This window comes from Curcuma longa, chromosome 4, assembly GCF_044706935.1.
Source record: "Curcuma longa cultivar G26 ecotype Majalengka, Jawa Barat chromosome 4, ITB_CL_G26_1.1, whole genome shotgun sequence".
Lineage (NCBI taxonomy): Eukaryota > Viridiplantae > Streptophyta > Magnoliopsida > Zingiberales > Zingiberaceae > Curcuma > Curcuma longa.
The window spans coordinates 13,354,596-13,375,672 of record NC_133864.1 but is presented as its reverse complement, the minus strand read 5'-3'; the positions used below and the strand labels follow the sequence as shown (position 1 = coordinate 13,375,672).

The 21,077-nt window shown below is 36.9% G+C and overlaps 4 protein-coding genes and 1 long non-coding RNA gene across 9 annotated transcripts; 2 read left to right on the top strand and 3 right to left on the bottom strand.

Moving 5' to 3' along the window:
• Window positions 1-61: 61 nt before the first annotated feature.
• On the bottom strand, window positions 62-6,217 carry LOC141827823 (uncharacterized). The gene is made up of 8 exons (XM_074715153.1): window positions 5,710-6,217; window positions 4,664-5,190; window positions 2,015-2,065; window positions 1,825-1,932; window positions 760-855; window positions 567-668; window positions 424-483; window positions 62-354 (listed from the first exon to the last, which is right to left on the bottom strand). The coding sequence occupies exons 1-8, from the start codon at window positions 6,200-6,202 to the stop codon at window positions 289-291; spliced, it is 1,503 nt and encodes a 500-aa protein (XP_074571254.1). The 5' UTR covers window positions 6,203-6,217; the 3' UTR covers window positions 62-288.
• Window positions 6,218-6,391: 174 nt separating this feature from the next.
• On the top strand, window positions 6,392-9,213 carry LOC141828099 (succinate dehydrogenase subunit 4, mitochondrial-like). The gene is made up of 2 exons (XM_074715466.1): window positions 6,392-6,612; window positions 8,547-9,213. The coding sequence occupies exons 1-2, from the start codon at window positions 6,406-6,408 to the stop codon at window positions 9,030-9,032; spliced, it is 693 nt and encodes a 230-aa protein (XP_074571567.1). The 5' UTR covers window positions 6,392-6,405; the 3' UTR covers window positions 9,033-9,213.
• A 267-nt stretch (window positions 9,214-9,480) lies between these two features.
• LOC141826283 (phytochrome-interacting ankyrin-repeat protein 1-like) lies at window positions 9,481-14,245 on the bottom strand. Its single transcript, XM_074713531.1, has 3 exons — window positions 13,665-14,245; window positions 11,644-11,815; window positions 9,481-9,921 (listed from the first exon to the last, which is right to left on the bottom strand). The coding sequence occupies exons 1-3, from the start codon at window positions 13,800-13,802 to the stop codon at window positions 9,710-9,712; spliced, it is 522 nt and encodes a 173-aa protein (XP_074569632.1). The 5' UTR covers window positions 13,803-14,245; the 3' UTR covers window positions 9,481-9,709.
• A 480-nt stretch (window positions 14,246-14,725) lies between these two features.
• On the top strand, window positions 14,726-17,409 carry LOC141826282 (uncharacterized). 3 transcript variants are annotated; one of them, XM_074713528.1, is made up of 2 exons: window positions 14,726-15,487; window positions 17,176-17,409. In XM_074713528.1, the coding sequence occupies exon 1, from the start codon at window positions 14,726-14,728 to the stop codon at window positions 15,464-15,466; it is 741 nt and encodes a 246-aa protein (XP_074569629.1). In that variant the 3' UTR covers window positions 15,467-15,487; window positions 17,176-17,409. The 3 variants fall into 3 exon arrangements, with proteins under 3 accessions (XP_074569629.1, XP_074569630.1, XP_074569631.1); XM_074713529.1 differs by lacking the exon at window positions 17,176-17,409 and adding an exon at window positions 16,137-16,385; XM_074713530.1 differs by lacking the exon at window positions 17,176-17,409 and adding an exon at window positions 15,713-15,740.
• Window positions 17,410-17,455: 46 nt separating this feature from the next.
• Window positions 17,456-20,544, bottom strand: LOC141826286 (uncharacterized). Of its 3 annotated transcripts, none has more exons than XR_012601632.1 (3): window positions 19,432-20,544; window positions 18,913-19,248; window positions 17,456-17,919 (listed from the first exon to the last, which is right to left on the bottom strand). It is a non-coding gene; the product is annotated as an uncharacterized LOC141826286 (long non-coding RNA). The 3 variants fall into 3 exon arrangements; XR_012601633.1 differs by having other exon boundaries at window positions 18,913-19,564; window positions 19,712-20,544; XR_012601631.1 differs by having other exon boundaries at window positions 18,913-20,544.
• Window positions 20,545-21,077: the final 533 nt, after the last annotated feature.

The following is a 21,077-nucleotide window of genomic DNA, read 5'->3' as shown; positions in this document are numbered from 1 at the left end:
GTGCAGATCAACGGAGCAGATTGGGAAAAATAACTTGCACCTTTATCATTGACTCAACACAAAAATAACTTGGCCATCGTTAGTTAACCTTTATATTCTGCGTGACAATTTTCAACGTTTATTCAGTTCAAACAGAGAATGATTAAAACAAATAAAATTTAAGGGGCAAGAGCATGCGGAGCTTTTGCTTTGGGATAATTGCTTCTCCCATCCTCGAAGAAAACGTTGGTGGCCGGAGGATGTCTCCAGACAGCATAGTTTGTTCACCAAAACTTAGCTGTGGTAGTGCTACAGCAGATACGTCTCTACGACAGTTCTTCCAAACTTCTCTTGGATATCCTTGGGAGTTTCAATCTGCGTAGACAAAAATGGCCATAAGAATGATAACCATAGCAAGCTTATGGATGGCAGTTTTCAACTTACAGCATTCAGTGCTATGAAAAGGGCCTTGATTACGTTAAGAGGGTTCCTGGAACCAATAATCTGCGAAGAAGGCAATGCATGAAGAGGCTAAAAACATCTAGAAAACATGAACTGGAACAGAGGTTTCAAAATCAGCAGTGCACCTTTGTCTTGACATTGCAAAAACCGGCCAAACAGAGGACAGTTTCGACACTTTTGACTGCCGCTGACATTCCGCTTTTCATTGGAGCAGGCCAGAGGTATAACTAACAAAAGACATGCATACGACCAGATCGATGTTATAGAACTAAACACAAAATAAGATTGAGAATAAAGGTTATCGAGAAGTTTATTCACCTTTGTTTTTTTATATTTTGCTTGGATAGCATGAGCAATGGTGTGATCTTCGTAGCGCTCGACATAATGAAGATTTTGGAAGCATTTCTCATATGCCTACAGGAAGCCAGGCAGTAACTAATCTATTGGCATAATCATATTATAGGAAGTCTAAGCAGCATTTGATATAATTAACATGTATATTTATAGTATGAATAATTATTTTGATAGTAATAGCTTTTCTAATTATGATATACAATGAAAGTTTGAGATTAGTGCAATTAATATATGAAAAAAATTCATAAAAGCCTTGCATAGCAAGGGAATTATATTAGTATTTAAAGCAATTCACACATTATTAATACATATCAAATTAGAAATGTGTGTATGATGTGCTCTGTGTCAGCTCACACACAAACAAATTCATAAATAAGCTATATTCTCCATGGAACATGTGGAGAATGACATTCAAATTTATGTATGAGATAGGCTAATAACAAAAACTGGTCCATGTCAACTCTATATTTTAAGATTTATACGAATAAGACCCATTAAATGGCAATCCCAGATTTATAATGCTATTCCACAAATCAAGTTAGCAACAGATTGACAAATGTGTGAGCCATTAACCTTTTCTTTGCCCAAAGATGGTGTAAGTGCATGTACGTGTATCATATATCAATTCCCAGAAAGAATGAGACATGTATGATCAAGTTAGAAAAACTGAGATCCGAGTTACAGCACATAAAAATTGAACTCAAGCTTCCCTTTCGCAATGACAGGACCTTAGTAAACATAACAAAGAGCACAAAACCTTTGATTTTAAGCATGATTCTTGGTGATATGAAACTAAGTACGATTAACCAATATTTGAACTTAACTTTGAGGAATCTAAAAAACACAGAGTCTACATTGACGTCTTGTGACTTGTGTAGCTCAGAAAATGTACTAAGATAGAATGGCCCTACAGGCAAACAAGCAAACACTTATGCATTAACAGCAATGAAAAAAAATCATTACTATTAACAGATCTTGTGTCAAACACAAATCTATAGCTTTGCTGCCTAAACTTTTTTAATGACATACCTTTTGGATAGCAATCGTAGCTGTTGGACCTTTAGCTTTTGCAAATCCAATAACTCCATGGTAATTCCCAGTGGCTAGCAGTGCTGTGTACTTCATCAGTCGCCCTCCCTATAGTTGAATTATACAAAAAGACTAACCAACAAAGAAAAAAATGATGTCAATATGAACTTCACAAAGGTAATTTACTTACCTTTGTAACTTTGCATGTCTGATTAACATTGATTACCTTTACATCAAATCCCTGTATTGGTTTCCAAACATTAAATTTGTATTTAAAATAACAAGGAACTAGTCCAAAGTATAAAGGATTCAAGAATCAAAGCCTAAAAACTAGTCAATGGAAAACATAAAATGCTTCCATCACTATAGGAAATTTTCTAACTCAGACTTGCAATTTTCATATGAATATAATATGAAATATGCTATCAAGAAAAGAATGAGGTAAACTACGACAAGTAAAGCATTTTTGGGCTACACGAGTAGCAATTCTAATATGCTTGTTTTTCATATAAACTCGCAACCATAATTCTCTTTTATATTCATTACACTTTAAACTTGATATATGACAACTTTTTGCAGCAAGATAATAGCAATTTCAAATGTTCAGAATATCCTTGCAATGAATTCCAATTTTCACTATATTTATAGAGTACCATATGCTTATGGTATAACAGATACTATTTTTTTTATCACCCTTGTTACTAATATTTTATCAAAGAATCATGTTGCCGTAGTATCGCTGAAATATAAATTTAATCATATATAAAAAGGTGGAGTTTTTTTTATATTAGTTAGGCAGGTCATATTTTAAATGTGTAAGAATTCAGGATAGTTAAAAAAAATACTAAACATTTAGTATTGTGACACAAAATTAGTATGGTTTAATCAAAAGTGGCAGTTATGCATATTTGTTCTTTGGTTTCAAGCACCAAGATTTCAGAAAGATATTATCGCAACAAAAAAATTTCACCAATGTAAAACATAGATGGAACACCACTTACTAAACATGGAAAGCTTGTTTACAACATAATGATTTTTTTCACTCACAATATAAGTATATATTTCCTTAAAATAATATATTGATGTACCTGAGAAAGTTTGATGAATCTGAGAAAGTGTATAATCTTTGGAACAGTTCTATTCTGCCATTGAGCTTTTAGTTGTATATTCTCTTTTTTCATATGTTTGTTATATAGTTTAAGTAATATTATCTTTCTGTTTAATGGATACAGAAATGATAATGATTTAGCTAAGACAAATATAGTCATAGAAACAAAACTTGGAAAAACATTGGTGTGATCATATTTGTGATGTATTTTGCATTATTATAGTTCTAGATTTTAATGTCAAATATTCTTGATTTCATATGATTATTTTTTAATATTATGAGAATATTCAAATTTTTAATGTTCATAAAATAATAATAAAAAAAGAATTATCAAATGACACACAGTTGTCTACCATGAGAAGTATGGCTCAACTAGGTTTAAGACCACAAACACCATCAGCTTCTCGCAACTCTTGTAACTTCCCTCCTACACATAGGTTAACCTCTCTCCTACACATAGGTATTTGAATCGTAATCATTCAAGTCGATAAAGAAGAGACCCAAAAATTAATCTGAGTTATGAATTAAATAAGTTAAACTTTTATTTCTCTTTTAACTCAATTAGGGATTCAGGTTGATTGAACAAATTGAGCATGGTGACATTAATTTTCCTCAATGATTGATTAAATGCGTCACTTACAAGACAAATGGGAACACTCAACATCGGGATCTGAAGAAGAGGCGAAAACACTGTTATTGCAGTCTAATCCCAAGTCTATGCCTAAATAGCTATGCTAGTGATAGAATGGTTCTTGATCCTTCCAAATGAAGTTACATAGTAAGCCAATAGTAAACCAAAAAGTTAGCTATGGGCTCAACCAATCTGTAAATCACCCCATCCCACCCCTAATTATACATATGTTTTGAAAAAAAATTATTTATTCATTTTCTATTAGGCTCATCGAATAACCGACCTCACCCAGTGGGATAAGGCTTAATTTTTGTTATTGTTATTAGGCTCATCGAACCAGCCTAACAGGGAACAGTTTGGTCCTATACTAGGACAAGGTTGGTACTGAGCACAACGCAGCTAGAGCTGAACCACCCAAGACCTGGGTCTTGCTTAACCTTATTTTATTAGGAAAGCTGAAAACAAGGGACAATATAGGAACAATATTGAATACAACATGATAACCCAATTTGACTTGACAAAATCATGATTAACAAGAGAGGAAACATGAAAATGATACAAAGATGACATGATTACAGGTCAACTCAACCTGTTTAATAAACAAAGTATTCATCTAGAAATCTTTAATAATCTTTTATAGTATATAAATTAACTTTTCAGTTGACCTAATTTATGTGATATAAATATTTAATGTTTAAAATATAAATGCTATGTTGATTCCACATTGTCAAATAGCACAACCAACTTATGACATGATTAATAATATAACACAAACTATCAGCTACAGAAAAATAGATGCAAGCGAGGCATGAACAAGATAGAACAAAACACACTGACAGACTTTCAAAAGCTCAATTAAAACAAACATGAAGTATCAAAGCTGTGCCAAATGACAAACATCTAAAACAGAAGTAGATAAGTTGCACATAAATATATGAAAAAAAAATTGTAAGTTGTACAAGTAAACCTACTGATTATGAATCTAAGAACACATGCAATTATTTAGCAAGAAGATAATGCTAAGCAAATTAGTATAGATATGTATTACGATGTTAAGCAAATTATGTTTACCAAGTAAATAGGGATTCTTTAAGACTTACTTTCCTGAAAAGAGGTCTCCTTTTTCTCTCAGTCAAATAATTTCTCTCCTCGACTAGATCTTTGATTTCCTCTTCCAATACTCGGCCCTTCTTCCCAAAAGTATGATCAAGCTCTTCAAGCTTCTCTTCGAGTTTCTTTTCAATGGTATTGAGCTTCTCGGTTAATATATCATCTTTCTCCTTTGATTCACTGAAATCTTCATCATCTTCCTCAATGTCTGCCCCTTGTATTGCTGCTTTCTCCTTGTCAAAACCAACATTGTCTACTACCTCATCAGGAGAACCAACTTGCTCACGTTGAATAACTCCAAAGTTTGCAGGATTATTTGGATCATATGCCTCCTTAACTTCCATCATCCTAACAGCTCGATTTAACTTTTGGAGGAGAATGAATCTTTCTTTTCCAGTTGTTTCCTTTAGACGATTCATCAAATCGCCAATGACCCTATACTCGAGGGGTAGTTTCAAATGCCGCTGCTCAAATTTGTTAATTTTAGTCATCCATTTGTGTGCATCATCAAGTGTTTCTGTTGAATCAAAGAAAACAGTTGCTGTGAAAACCCATTTTCACAATAAAAAAAAGTTTACTAGCGTAGCCTTAATTTGTATATTTTGTAAGACAATGCTTGAATGAAGTAACACAATAGGTTATCACCAAATTTTTTGTAAGACCAAACAGAGTACGCATAGAAGAACTAAGTAGCTAGTGGTAAAACAAATAGCTTAGAAACAAGTGTCATAACATGGAAGTAAAATCTCTGCATGAAATGCGAACCACCCATGAAAAAAATGTTCCAAACACTCTCTCAAGGGGGATTTTAATCCTTAAAGGGTACTTATTAACTGAAACTGAAAGAAATAGAAATTATCCTATGGGGACAATGGTACACAATCTAATCCACATCTCACCCCAACTTTCAACTAGCTAATTACTATCCCTTAACAAGACCATATTATTTACCTTGACCAGCAAAATGGCAATATAGTTAAATGCATCCTCACTGCTAGAGCGCAAAACGGAATATTTGGAAAATCCACTGCCATACCTGCTTCGGCAAAGTTCTTGAGCAGTTCAGAATGCCGTTGACACTTCTTCTCAAACTCATCCAACCGCTTTTGGATCTCTTCAGGTGAGAACCTCTCATCATCTTCGCTCTCCGAGTCAGTGGGCTCCCAGAACTGATCTATGACATCGAGTTCCTTCTGCTTCTGCCTTTCCATTTTCTCGATGAGCGGGCCCACCCCCATATAGTCCTCGTCTTCTTCCTCGAGTGGAAGGCCGGCCTTCCGTCTCTCCTCCCATTCACGCTTCTTCTCCCGTTCTACCTCAGCCAGAAGTTCTTGCACGACGCGATCCGCATTAATGGTGCTCTCGGCGAAGCGGCGGACGGAAAGCAGATTGAAGGGTACGGCGTTGGCAGTGAAGGGAGGAGGAACTGAAGGGGAATGCAGGCGATAGATAGGGCGGGAACAAGGAAGTAAGCGGAGGGCGAGGAGGCGAGACGACGGCGCCTTGAGCTTGGTGGCGATTGCCGCCATCAAACAAGCGAAAGGGAAGAGGGAGGAGGGTTTGGGGAAGAAGGGAAGACGCGAGGGTTTTTACCACGTTAATAAAACGATACTATGTAACGCCGGACGTTATTACCTACAATAAGACTGATATATAGATTTATATCGGGTTTTGCATCCGTTATAAGCTGTCCGTCAAGGTTGCGTGCCACTCCCACATCGGCCGATCGGCAATGGCTTCCCTCCTCTGGCGCCGATCCAAAACCCTACCTCTCCATCGCTTCCTCCTTCGCTCTTCTGCGTTAAGTGAGCCGTTCGCCTCCGCCCAGTTCCTTCGGGGCCTCGGCTGCGTCGCTTCCCGCCCGCTGTCAGGCCCTGGATCCGCTGCTCTAAGGTCCGATCGCGCCGCACAAGTGAACGACAACCTTGGTTTAGAAAAGGTGACCCTTTTCTTTCCCTTTCCCTTTCCCTTTTTTGCTTTGCAGTTGAGTCACCAATTGGGTTTTCATCTTGATCTGTTTTCCCCCACTTCCTGGTGCTATCAGTTACAGTAGGTGAGATCAGTATGTGATCGATTCTTGCGCTACCAGTACATTGATCTGTCTAGAATGCTACAAGAGAAACTACAAATATAACTTTTGCTATCGCGATCTTTTTCTTGAGCCTATACGCTAACCGCTGACTAAGAGCATAATCTTTCCTAGCCAGGCAGTTCCACTTGACCATGAATTTTATTCGTTTCAGGTAAAGTAGGAATTTGCTCAGGAATTTTCCATCATATTCACGCTTGGTTTGATGCATGCTTGGCAAACCACATGAATTAAGTTAGCATCTGGGGGTTATTTATTTATTTTTCACTACTTCCATACTATAGAATTTACTTTTAATAATTTATTAAAATCCCTTGTTGGAATCCTTGACCAATATTACCAGATCATGTGTTTTACTTTCCCACAAATATGGGATTATGAAACCATGAGGAGGTTTTTTTGAATCCCATCACTTGGGATTTTCAAGAGAAAAGTGATATTATGGAATGACCTTACTATTTTCATGCGCTAAACCAGGCAACCTTTATCTTATACTTCAAATTAATTCTACAGCTCTAATATTTCATTTTATTTTCATAAAACCATAATCGATGAGAAATCACAATGGTGCAAATAGGAAGTTTTACAGATTGAATAATGTCTTTATTTATTTATTTTACTTAAGGAAATAAAAATTGTAGTTTCAGCACGAATTTATTGTAAACTCTGCATTGGTGGGAGAGAGGAATGAGCATCCACAAGGATGAAAAAGTGGAGGAAGGAGGAAGATCGAAGAGGGGTAAGAAGAAAAATAGTTGGGGTGTAGAGTGAGGGGTTGTTTTCTTTCTTCATTCTATTTTGTCACGTTGAGATGAAATAGATTAGCTTTTTGATTTTTTATTTTTGTTAAAAAATTTGTAGTGAATTAAAATGTGTTCATGCAGTTCTATATGTGATGATTGACCATGTTGCATATGCTATTTGCATGTGTGCCCATAGTTTTTTTCCCCTCTCAGTTTGCTTAAACAAATAAACGTAATAACATTGTATAGTTATCAGTTATGAAGGAACTAAATGAGCAGAACATGAACAATGTAGGTTATGTTGTAATACACAAGCAGAACTCAAGCAATCTAGGTCATGTTGTTATGCACAGATAAGCGTAATGGAATGATCATTTGGTACTTTTAGACCAAATCAATGAATCAAATGCATAAAGAACAGATAAGTGTAAAGGAATGATCATATGATATTTTTAAAACAAATATTTCTTTCCTTTCGGAAATATTTATGTATGCAAGAGTTTAAACTCAAATAGTACGTTTTTCATTTATGAGTATGCATCAGCAATATAATTAATGATAAATTTTAATGATAATCACGTGTATGCAAATGTGCTCACATAACATACATGCAGTATCCATTGATTTAACTTCATTTTGACTTGTCTTTACATATTTTTATTTTAAGTTTTGCTATATGTTTGATTGGGTATTTTTCATTTGTTTTTCTGGTGAAACAAAAATTAATGAAGTGGAAACAGATGTTAAAGACGTGACACCATACCTTCTCTAAAGGTTATAAAGTTGAATCTTTACTTTTTTTTTTGTTAAAAAATTCTGGGATTTTACTTATTATTTTCTAATTTTGTAATTAGCCAATTCTATCACCTTTAGTGGCCAATCTTTAGCTTCATTTGTCTTGATAATTATTTTTTTCCTGATAACACTAACAACTGTTGATGTTCAACGTTATATTGACCTAAAGTTAGTCGAAACCTTGTTGAATACTGACTTCTCTGTAATCACCAATTTGAATCTTTGCTGTTTGTTATCGATATGCAGATTTCTGTCCGTAGCAAGATTCTCTCAAATTGCACTTTTAGTTCACTACATAGTAATCCACGATGGTTGGCTTGTTCCTTGCACACAAAAGCACATGTTGGAGAAATGAAGAGTCCTGCAGATAATTTGAACTCTCAGCATAAGCATAATGAAGGCTCAAAGGTTCTTGCTTTCAGTCCACTTGAGGGGACCCTTACTAGGGAAAGGAAAAGTGGATTAGTTAATGAAAGCTTGAAGGTAAAGAGAATGGAGCTCTCCATAAAGACTACATATGCGCTTATACCATTGTTGCTGCTTGTATCAAAATCAAAGTTAACTACATCAATGCTCGTCTTGTGCACATACTGGCAAATCTATGGGTTTTTCAAGGAGATCTTTCTGGATTACATTCACCATGAAGTTACAAGGAAATGGGTTTTGATATATTTCAACTTGCTGCTACTCATCTTGGCTAAGGACACCATCCTTGCTTTCAATCTAGTATGATGCCCTCGAAGGCTCATCTGCGACTTATGACTTCCTCACAATTCCCCTTTTCAATTAGGTTCGAGTTTATGATGGCGTTTGGAGGTTTATGTTTGACTTGCTTCTATTTTTATTTGTAATGACTTGATGGGAACCCTGGTGTCTGGATGATTGCCTTTTAATAAAGTCCCAGTTGAATCCAGTTTTGTTAGACTTGCTCCGGATGATTGCTATGTTGAATTGAGTTCACAATTGAAGATGTATGATTATTTCAGGTGGTCGATTGTCGTGTCAGCTACCAACCTGTTTCATTTAAGTTTATGACCCATAAGTTTACGAAGTGAAGCAAGGAATGAATATATAATCTCTTGACAATTGTTCTGGATCACGATATTTTAGCAGCACTTGTCACTCATATGCTCCATTGGCAAAAGTTGACTGGAAGCACAGCACAAGGGTAAAATCCCTAAGAAATTGCAAGCAAACTTTAAGAGTAAGATAAGAATTATTTATGATGCAAATACATTGATAGGTTTCCAGTAGCTGTTTCATCCTCTGATGATCATCAAATCTTACATGAACAAACATGCTTGTCCATTTAGATGTAGCATAGGAATCAAGCAGTCACCTTGCTCTAGAACAGTTAAGGGGAGTTTAAGAGATGATGATACTTGCAAGTTTTGCAGAATCAGAATTTATTAGCTCTCCGAGCTATAAGAAGTTCCAGCAATGGAAAGACCATCTTCTTGCTTGCGTTTGATCTCGTAGGCCCATTCAAGTCCAGGACAGTAATGGAGGGGTGGATTGAACCGGTTGTCATTCATGTCTGGTGGCAGGAACGCGCCATTTTCAACGAGGAACTTGATAGCTTTCTTGTTTCTTTCCTTGGCTGCAATATGGAGAGGAGTCCCTGATTCATCAGAACAAAGTACACAAATGAACTCATTAGTACAACAGCAAGCACATCTTGAAGACTAATTGAAGAGCAAATATATAATCACAAAATACAAAAGATCTCCAATTAGATTATGGTTATTATTATTTGTGCGATTGCAATTGCTTCCGGTGCCAGTCAAATGCAACATACATTGGGAGGCCTTTATATTCGACAGAAGAAATAGAATTCAGTGCGAGTCGGCAAAAACCAAATAGATCCAAACCAAACCAAATTGACCCTGTTCCACCTACTACTGTTCCATGATCTTACGAGATTGATCAATTCATCTTAGACATCCACCCTTTTCTTCGCCATCTTCCCTTTGCCTCCTCCATCTCTTTTACTTCAATGTCAGCAACTCAATGCCACTTCCACTTTTCATGTCCCTCACTATTGTCTTCCACGATCTCACAAGAACATTTTTTGTGTTTCTCCCTTCTAACATCCCTTCCAGTGTTATCCTTTTTTCCTTCCACATTATTTTTACGAGATCATTGCTTGCACCTTCCCCTATCTTCATTGTCCTCTCTTCCACATTAGCAACACAAATCTATGTGGCATCGCTTTCATGTCCAGCATCCCTTCTGACATCCCTTCTTAACACTTCCTTTTAAAATAGTTAGGGTCCATGTTAAATAGTAAATAATGTTATTTCTTTGAAGCTTTCATTTAGTCACACTTGGGATGGTTCATATTCAGTAAGAAGCACATTGTTCTGATATAGATGAATTATTGGTCTTTATTCTTTATTCAATTGCATAATTTTGTTTAGTTTGTATCAATGTATTTCTTAATATATATTTTGATAATTCTATTGCTAGACTCTTCATATGATATGATTTTTTGTATCACACCTTATAGTTTGCTCTCTAAATTTTAGTGGAACTAGTATAAAAATTCAAAGCTCCCAAATCCTTGAAAATTAAATATCCCTGGAATCAAATCAAAAAATTTAGTTTCAGTTTTCTTTTTTAAGAATAAAAATCAGATATATGTTTGTATATCGGTATTTTTTTTTATAACCCGAATCAAAATCAGGTTGAATCTATTTTATTATAAATAACGATAGGCCAACCTATGCCCATCCCTAGCAAAATAGGCTACAAAATAGCTTTAGTAGCACTACTAGAAAAACAAGAGGACACATAAAGCTAAGCCACATACAAGGAAAAGTTCAATGAACCAATAAACTACAGCAAATAATTGTTGAGGTAATATGATAATAGGTGTCAGTAGTCCAAAATGCTTACCTTTAAGTTAATAATAATGAACCAATGGTTTGTTTGACTTTCCACACCTGAATATGTCTCAGATAAGACCACTCCAACACAAGCCTATCATGAAAACCCAGCTAAAGGAACTGATAAATTTTGTTAGGCCCAACAATTGACCCAATATACTTGAGCCCTAATCAATAGTAGTTTCCTTTTCTAGCCTATCAATCTTTAACCTACAACTTGATATGGGGGCCTAAATTAGGGTGTCATGTCTGAGAGACATGGGAGACAAAAGAGAAGACACTACCAAAGAAAAAATAACCATCATGACAGATAGGACTCCAAGCGAGGAAAGAATCCATGTTAAAACAGCTCATTTATCATTTTGAGACAAAGTGGCATGGCACAGTAAAAAACTTACATAACCATGAAAAGGAATGGTAATATAATAGGCTATAGTTCAAGACATAAATCTTACATCCACAAGCTCCCTTTGTTCGTGCATCAATGTTAGCACCCCGCTCCAGTAACTCATCCATAACCTTGATGTGCCCACCTTGTGCAGCAAGATGCAGAGGAGTTACACCATGAGCCTTGGGACCAAAAGTAGTGACATTGACATCCATTCCTCCATCCAAAAGATGCTTGACCTAGAAAAGATGAATTGTAACAACAAATCAAATAATCAAAATTCATGCTATAACAGCTAAAACTACTGATGTAAAAAAAAAAAAAGATCTGTCTAAGACATTCATGCTCAGTATTACCTTCAAATAATGATCTGAAAAATAAATGATTAATGAGCAGATGAATTTATAGTAATACCTATCACCTCATGGTCATCATTATCATCACCAAGTGGTGTTTGTCCCAACTATTTAGATTCAGCTACATGAGTTTTCTCCCTCTACTGAGCACTATGCAAGGGAACAGTATTCAAACTAATTATATTAGTTTCTTATTATATCACCAAAAATTTTCTTTGATCTCTCTACACTTTTCATATTCCACTTCAATAGATTCGACTCTAAAATATATTGCTTATCTTTGAATGAGTCAATGTCATCTCAGCCTATTTTTTTCACATTTTATCATCTATTAGAGCTACACCTAATTGCTTTCTGATAGTAAATATCTTGTATCTTATCCTTTCTAGTAATGGAATATATCATAATATAAATTTTCTTTTAGCCTAAAGAGGGCAACAATTACATAACACTCCAAAGTCAAGATCTGTATCCTTCATAAGAACAAGGAGATGTCTGTAAGTTTGGATCTAGAGATCAATAAGAGATAACAAGAATGACGTAAATTTAAAAAAAAAAAAAGATAGTAAAGAGTTATGTTAAATGAACTATGATGGTTATTTAATTTTCTGAATCATAACCTGAAGTTTAGATAAAATGTACCTAGAAATCTATCTAACCACAGATTGATAATTTGTCTTAGTTTAACACTGGCTGACAACCTAATGCTACCCTCCTCCTTTATCCGGGCTAGGGACCGACCATGACGAGGTTAATTCGTCATGGGCAGAGTTTTATCTCACCACAGATATAATATCCAAAAAAACTGAATTCTCAAAATCCATACAAAGTGTGTGCTACAGCTTAACTAATAGTTTCAAGATGATACAGAGAAAATATTTGACAAGAACACAAGCAATCAAGTATAAAAAAATATCTGATCAGGTTGACAATGAGCAAAAATTCAGCCACTTTAAGTAATTGAAAGAATTCTGACATAGACGATCACAATTATTTACTATAGTGTTATTTACTAACTCCTATGGCTAAGATGTTCATTTTTTACAAGTTTTAATTATGTCTTTGATTGCATGTATTGAATGAATTTACCTGAACTTGAACAGTAACCAAACATCAAATGGAACAAAAACACTCCTTTTGTTTTCCCACTTGAAGTCCATTGTTGAGATTGTTTTCACTTAATGTTGAATGGCTGATCTTGTATCCCAATAGTCTGATTGGGACTCCATTTTAATGGAGTTTTTAGTTAAAGTTGAACACTGACACACATCCAAAAGTCAGATTGCCCCCATCCAAAAGCTTGAGGATCTAGACTTTATAATACAAAAATTTCAAGTGAAGATTAATTAGGTTGTCACCTTAAAAAAATGTAAGAGGTTGAGACTTAGGTGATTTCCCCAGGACCTATTCAATAGGGACCTATGGAATATCAAATTTAATAATATCATGCTTTGATCACCTAATATATCCAAGCCCCGATTAGACATTTTGCATAATTATTTGCTAATAAAAACTAGGCATGCCAACAAGTCTAGCTGCATGACCATGTAATTTCCCCATTTCCTAGAAACCGGAATTACTCACTAACCTGAGTATCCAGAAGTAACATACATGAATTCGTTATAAAAATCAGAAAATACCGAAAAAACAAGTTTTCTGATTATATGTATAAGAAGCAATTAAAAAGTTACTTGTCAGTAGATGAGTTGAACGGCAAATCAAGGACACCAACCTCTTTCAAGTCACCCTTTCTGGCACCAATGTGTAGCAATGTCCAGCCCCTGTCATCCCTCTCCCTGCTCCTCTGCTTGAAAAGATGTCTACTTGACAAGCAACTCCTAGTCTTCACCTGCTGCTGCTCAGTAGGCATATCTCAAAATCCCAATTATCAAACACCACGATGAAAAGAAGAAATTACAGTTTTATTTCTAGAAAACCACTAGAAACAACGGTCTTCTTTTTGAGCAAAACGAAAACCAAGATCTGGTTCTTCCAAGTCAGCGACAGAAGATGCAAACCCCGAATCAAGGCCGAAGCTTTACATAGTAGAAAGGCCAGTCAAGAAAGCAAAAGAACTTAACGGGAGGCGGAGTAGTTTCCCATGCCGAAGGGTGCGAAAGGATTGAGTCCAGGGCCAAAGGCACGGAGGCTATTGAGGGACGAGATCGGAGCGATGATACTTGAAGAAAGAATCATAGTTGATACTCCGATCGAATAGCACGAAAAACCCTAAACGGAACTGAAGAACGAAGGAGAAATCGGCAACGCAAGAGATCAAAGCGGCGGGCACATGCCGAAACCGATTTCTAGGGATTGATTCTTGCCCTGGCCTCCTTCCGCACACAACCTATTTATAGGTGTCGTGGAAAAAAAAAGAACCGAATCAAGCGGTCGGACCGGTTCCAGTAATCATTGTGGGCCGTGAATTGGACATTTAATGGGCCTTGCAGGCCGATCGATCGACCGGATCATGGGAGCATAATTTATTAATGTTATAATATAAAATAACAAAAAGTATTTTAAAATAAATATAGAGTTTGAAATGTTATAAAAAAACCTATGTTAATATTTAAGGTATTTTAGGTAAATTAGGTAAATGCGTAATATTTTTTAAAAAATAAAAAATATATATCTTAAATTATTATTCGACAAATAAAAAATATTTTATTAGACGCAATAAAGTCACAACAAGCCACAACGGTCACAATTGCATGATAACAACTTTACGATTTAGCCCCTAATTCTTCTTAAAATGCTCCCTCCGCCTCTCTTCTTCCTCGCTTCGTCTCTCTCATGGCTTCCTCCTTTCCTCACTTCTCCAGCAGCGGCGAGGATGGCCGCGCCGCGGCCGTCGACGCGATCATCGCCGAGGCTTCCGATCTCTGCGCCCTCGAGCAGATCGCCGCTCTCAACACCGCCCACCTCTCCGACTCCAACCTCCTGCCTTCCCATCTCGAATCACGCTTCCGCAAGCTCAAGTCCCTCCCTGCTTCGCTCCCCGACTCCTCCACCCTTACACCTCGTCGTCATCCTGAGAAAGGGGAGGATAAGGAGAATTTCCCCGATCCCCCTAAAATGAATCGCGCCCAGACCTTGCCCGTCCCCATGGTTAACCCCAAGAAACCAGATGGTTCGATTCCTCGAGAAGAGGATGCTTTCCATGTGGAGAAGGAATATATTACTAGGACTAAGAAGGAGGAACTGAAATCGGACTGGGTTTTTGGCTCCTCGCCCTCGTTCTTGGCCGATTCCTCCGGGGAGTCTTCGCCTTCGCCGCCGCGGCGGAGGTGTTGTCTGTGTTTCTCACCAAAGAGGGCCCAGAGGAAGAGTAAGGGAGACGAGATTCTAACAGAGCTGGGCATCCTGTCGCTGAAGGAGGAGCACCGAAAGTTGAAGAAGGCTTTGAAGGAGCAGGAGAAGATGACTCGGGAGACCGAAAAGATAGTGAAGTGGGTGAAAAAGGCATCAGCAAAGATGAACTCGGCCTCGGTTGATGATTTGCTGAGCGATGCTGAGGACGAAGAGCTCAAGTGACCCAACTCATATAAGAGATCGGTTAGTATTTCTTTTGTTTTTCAGTTGAAGAAAATCGTGTCCAATCTTAGTGTTTTTTCTACTTCTTTCAAGTGCAGAAAAATGCAATAAAAGAAACATATATCTGATCTTTTATGATAGCAAATAGATGAATAAATTCTTGCAAATCATATCAATTGTCATGACACTGTTAATACATTTCTGTACGTTTGATTGCTACTGAGAAAATTTGTTAACTGCTTGTAGACTGCTGGAACTTGGAGGTCCTCCCTCTGAACTTTGATTCTTTCAACTGAAGAGAAGTTTAGTAACATTTTCAAGAAGTCTCTGCCAATAATCTAATATTGCTTATCATTGAACCTAACTTACAAATTTAAGTGAATCTTGAGCTTAACCTTCAAGTTACATGAGACATTGCTAATCTTCTATAGATAAAACATATTCTAAGGCTTGCTAAATTCTTCTAACATATCACAAATAGAATCTGTGTAAAATTATTATTTCATTCAATCTTGTTTTTGATGATTTATCCACCAATTATGTACCAAAGATCCTTAGAAATCATGCGTTGAGGCTTATTTGTTTTTTATGAATATGCTATACCAATTAAGAATCCATAAGTGGAATTTTTTGTTGTTACGATGTTAGCTTATAGACTAACAGTCCACAGGTTGATCCTGTACAAATGGACCTATGTGCGGATGTCTGGTAACCAGGAAAGTTCAGGATTCAAAATCTTTTTCATGTATAAGATGGCAATGCATGCATGATCTAAAGAAAACTGATAACCTGATTTCTTTTACAGAAATTTGCCCCACTTAGTATATGATTCCATCCATAGTGAATTGTGGACCAAATGCACATTTGCAACTGGATAATAGTATCCTTTAGGTATGTATCTTGTAACATATGCAGTATAGCTGACCAACATAATCTAGTTTCAACTACTGAGTCCACACAGCAGTTGAAAGTCGATGCAAGCCAGCAACTAATGATAGTTATGACAAAAATCCGAGTTCTAGCACACAGAGCTGTTTTATCCCAGGGCTATTTGTCCCCCGAGTCATTTGATTGTTAATCCTGGGAAACTCGTGTTGTTGTGACTTCATTAGTTTCTCATTAACATTCTATGCCCATTAAAGTGGGCATGACTCTTAGGCTCTGAGAATTGATAGGGTATTCCCTCCGTTGGATTCAGTCTCTTCCTGCTCACTGTGGTAACAAGTGATACCTTGGCAAAAATCTTGTATCTGAAAAATTGAATGCTAGCCTGGTTGAAGAGTTAATGGTAGCTACCTGTTCCTTGCATGACGGCGATAATAAGGTGTCCTAACAATGCCACAAGAACTCCTTGTCAGTGGAATCATTCATACTGAGCCTAAGATGAAATGTTAGTATAGCAGTTCTTCTCTCGTGAGGTTAGTCAATAAAGAAAAAACAATACAGTATCACAACAGGGAAACTTCAGCCACTAATGTTATCCTCTTTTGCCACTACTATTTTGTATTATTCACCTTGGTCTATGTTAGCCATAGCACTGCTATTTAGTTAAACTACAAGTCATTTGGCAATCGAGTTCATACTACAGTTAAAGATTTTGTTGGTGCTTCCATTCATGTTCTCAAATATGTGAATGTATTCATATTCCATGCTACGTATCTGCCTTTCTATCTGTTTTGTTGTGTTAATGAGATCTTTCTACTCTTTAGCACATGAAGTCGATTCTGGTAGAGAACAAATTCTTCCAATTGCAACCCGTACGTCCATGTATGTGGGTGTTTTGTATTATTTGCATTCTCTTCTTCCACTATGAACCACTGGTGAGGTGAACCAGGAACAATTTTCTTAGGTTAATCTTGTCCATGTAGTCTTTTTTTTTTTTCTCTTTCAGTTTCCTTTAAACAAAATCTTATGAATCTGTATTATTTGCGCATCTCCCAGAGTGATGTCCATAAATTAAATTATCTTTATTGCGACTATATAATTAGATTCTAATGTTTGCATACATCTGAAGAATATATGCATCTTTATGAGCCCAATCCCATATACACATCTCAGATACAAGTATATAAAATGTGAGATAGCAATCAGGATGGTAGCATAACTGGAGTCCCAGAATGGCACACTCGATGGGTCATGTGACTGAAGGTAGTACAATATCTTTGGAAGCTATCCCTTGTAGATACACCGGTATGTTGCAGAAATCAATCATCGTCTCTCTTGGTATGTGCCATAAAAAATTGAAGCCCCCGAACAAAATATAGTGTATCGGCCATCACGTAACATGCTTTCAGTCTAGTTTGAGTTAAACAACTCATCAGTTAAAGTGGATTAACCTTTTGGTCGATGTAAATGTTTCTGTATCTGCCAACTCAGGAATGGCGGCATTTGTAGCTCCTCACCATTTTGCTAACCATCTCCTTGCTCCATCACATAAGATGCTTGCTTTTCATCTGGTGCACCCCAATGAATTATCAAATTTATACCATTGAAGAGCCATTAGTGTAACATGATATATATAAATTGAATATAAAGTAAACTGATTGAATTGAAAAATACAGTGTCAGTTAAAATTCCAGGTATATAGTTTATTAGATCAGACTAAAACATTGAAAAATATTAAGTGTTCCTATAACTGAACAATCTACTTTTGTTTCCCTCGCTCTGAAGAAATCGATTGTTTTAGGTGGCATGTTGATGTTGCCTCATACCACATGCCCTTGCAGCACAGAAGAAACCATACTCTTGTATGTTAGATTTAACATTAATTCCACATAATATACAAAGAAATAAATAAGATTTCAACATCCTCATGTAACTTCCTTGCTACAGATAATTTGTTACACGCCTATTCCAAATCAGCCTATGCTGAAATCCCAGTCAATAAGAAGCATTGCAGACTCATATATCCTTTTGCAAATAAAGTGACTTAATAAATTTAGCTTGCTTTTGCGCAAACGCATAACATAACTTGAAGTCAAAGAATCCATGGATTCCAGCAGCCTAAGTGAAACATAACCACATAAGATGCTATACAAAACAAAAATGGTTGGGAACAAGAGGTTTAAACAGCTATTAGCAAAATGTGAACAAGCAAAGCTGGTGCAGCGTAAATTCTCTCGTGGCTAAAAGTTCCTGACCTTAAAATGTAAAGTTAAGTCCATTTTTCCTTAGAATGATCTGGTAACAGCATAAACGATAAATCCACCATCAAATCTGCCAATTAGTCCATGGGTTATCGTCTCCTTAGAGTGATCCTCAAGTTGTGTAAGAATCAAGCTAATGAATAGCGAAATGGCTACATAGTAAAATTCCACTGGAAACTCGAACAAGATTAAGTCGCCTTCGATGTCGTCGAAAACCAAGAAATCAAATCGATGAGAGGAACAGACGATGAAAGGAACAAGATTGAAGAAAATGTTCCAAAGACGAAACCTCGATCTGACCTCCAATCATCGAGATCCGCAAATGAGCAGACGAGGGAGAGAGGGAGGGGGTGGCGCGGAGATCGTCGCTCTCGCCTCCGATTCAGTTGATGCAAGGCGGGAAGCAGCTCGTCCGCCGGCGGATCCCGGCGTTCCCGACCTGCACCAAGCGAACCAGAGGCGACCGCGACAGCGATGAGGAACCAACCGGAAACCTCGGCGACAACCGCACCCAATACTCGAGTTGAGATCTGGCCTGGACGGGCGGTGCTATTTATGCGGACAAACAGTGAGCAAGATTGCGACACGTAGAATCAGGAAACCGTCTCGAGATCCAACGGCTCCGCTGACCAAATCCTGCTAAATCCATGACAGCAAAGATGTGGTTAGATTCCCAGGAAATCTTATTAAAAAAAAAATGCAATCCAAGTACCATAGTGCCCATGAACATAAAAGCAAAAAATTCTCCCTCGACGATAGAATTCTAGGTGTTATTTCAAAATTACGCGGAACATGTGAATAAGGACAGATTCCTCTGACCACTGTTCGCGATAGGAATAAGGCACAGTGATGAGTTCAATGCAGAGCGGGCAGAGAGGAAGAGCGCATGTGCCACCAGTAAAATTGCAGCGAGTCAGAGTGAGTTTGTCTTTGCCCGCAGCGCTTCGCTCATCTTCTCTGCAAGAAAGCACGAGAGTCTATCAGTGAGCCATTGCTTGGTTCGTAAGGATTGGTTTGTCCAAGCTTGGGGAGGAATAACTGATCTACCTTCAGTCACAATTATGCTTCAAATTTATTCAATAGGATGATTAGAACATACCCTGACAGTGATATTCTTGACTAAATCTCGAGGCATACTCAAAGAGATTGCAGCAGCATGCTCACTATTTAAATTCAAAGAGACAAATGCAAGTGTTCATCAGCATGGAGGAAATTGTTTATGAAGAAGCATACCTTGTGAGAAACTTTCTCTGATGTGAACGGTCGAGTTAAAGCTAAGAAACAGGATGTCTTCTGCCTACACCAAAATGATCAGTGCAAGTGCGAGTACAATTCAAGCTTAAACTACTGATAAACTCACCTCAAGTTACGGCCCGACATTAGACAATGCAGCAGCAAAGAAGCAGAAATAGATGCAAACTTACACCGACAACAACTATAATATAATGGCTAAATTACACCGACACAAAGCCTTATGAAGGATTATCAACAACAACTAAACAAATGAGATCATGGGAAGCTTTTTTATCCATCACTTAAACTGATAAACATAATGGCTAATTACTGAATATATTAGAGACACCTACATGATAACTGACAAATTTCAGTTCTGATATATGAACTGGAGTAGCAAGTTACAAACAATGAAGTATAAGAACCAGAGGAACTTAAAATCTTTACATTTGTACCTTTTCATGTCATTCAATTTCAAAAGCTTACCAGTAATGATACTGGCACGATCCTACCAAGGTATGTTATGTAAACATCTAGATCCCATCGACCTCATGTTGATAATGAGATGTGTTCAACATCTAGATCTAGCATAGGCTTTAATTTCTTCACTCACTCTTTTTTCTCTCCTTTACAATTAGAATCAAAGGTGACACATGTTTAAAGGGTAGCCTAGTGTACGAAACTTCCATCAATACGGGTCTATTGGTCACACGGCAACAACTTTACTATTGCACTAAAGATGCCACATGCTTGAGAAAGGAAATATAATTACTTAGAGAATAATAAATAAAAATAAAAACTAATATTGCATAGGCATAAATCCCTGATGCAACATTCGATTAAAGAAAAAAGGAATTGTGAACACTTTGATCACCAGCTACAAATGATTCAAATATCTCAGTCACAGTAGGACAAGCTACATACATAGCAATGAGCTGCAGATCTCTAATTAGTTAAAAGAAGATGCAAATTTGCAATTAGTGACGCAAGCATTTTCTTTCAAAACCATCTTTGAAAGACACAATCTGTCAGTCACACAATTTTCAATAGTATATCTCCATAATGCTTCTACCTTTGTTTTCCATTATTCATCACACTCGAAGTTTATGATTCACGCTAGGAGATTTCCCACGTTCAACCTTTAGCATTTCAATTTCTCACAGAACAAGGTATGTTGTCTGAAAGCACTTTCTTACTTTGTAGAAAGAACTGTTCATGCATTTTTTGCACTA

Excerpts from the sequence above, each read along its gene's own strand:
- LOC141826283 (XM_074713531.1), bottom strand. The coding sequence starts at position 13,802 with ATGCCTACTGAGCAGCAGCAGGTGAAGACTAGGAGTTGCTTGTCAAGT. Across the intron at positions 11,816-13,664 it reads GAAAGGGTGACTTGAAAGAG|GTCAAGCATCTTTTGGATGG; the intron begins GTTGGTGTCCTT and ends CATCTTTTCTAG. Across the intron at positions 9,922-11,643 it reads AACAAAGGGAGCTTGTGGAT|GGACTCCTCTCCATATTGCA; the intron begins GTAAGATTTATG and ends CTGATGAATCAG.
- LOC141826282 (XM_074713528.1), top strand. The coding sequence starts at position 14,726 with ATGGCTTCCTCCTTTCCTCACTTCTCCAGCAGCGGCGAGGATGGCCGC.
- LOC141827823 (XM_074715153.1), bottom strand. The coding sequence starts at position 6,202 with ATGGCGGCAATCGCCACCAAGCTCAAGGCGCCGTCGTCTCGCCTCCTC. Across the intron at positions 856-1,824 it reads CTACGATTGCTATCCAAAAG|GCATATGAGAAATGCTTCCA; the intron begins GTATGTCATTAA and ends GGCTTCCTGTAG. Across the intron at positions 669-759 it reads CAAAATATAAAAAAACAAAG|TTATACCTCTGGCCTGCTCC; the intron begins GTGAATAAACTT and ends GTCTTTTGTTAG.
- LOC141828099 (XM_074715466.1), top strand. The coding sequence starts at position 6,406 with ATGGCTTCCCTCCTCTGGCGCCGATCCAAAACCCTACCTCTCCATCGC. Across the intron at positions 6,613-8,546 it reads ACAACCTTGGTTTAGAAAAG|ATTTCTGTCCGTAGCAAGAT; the intron begins GTGACCCTTTTC and ends ATCGATATGCAG.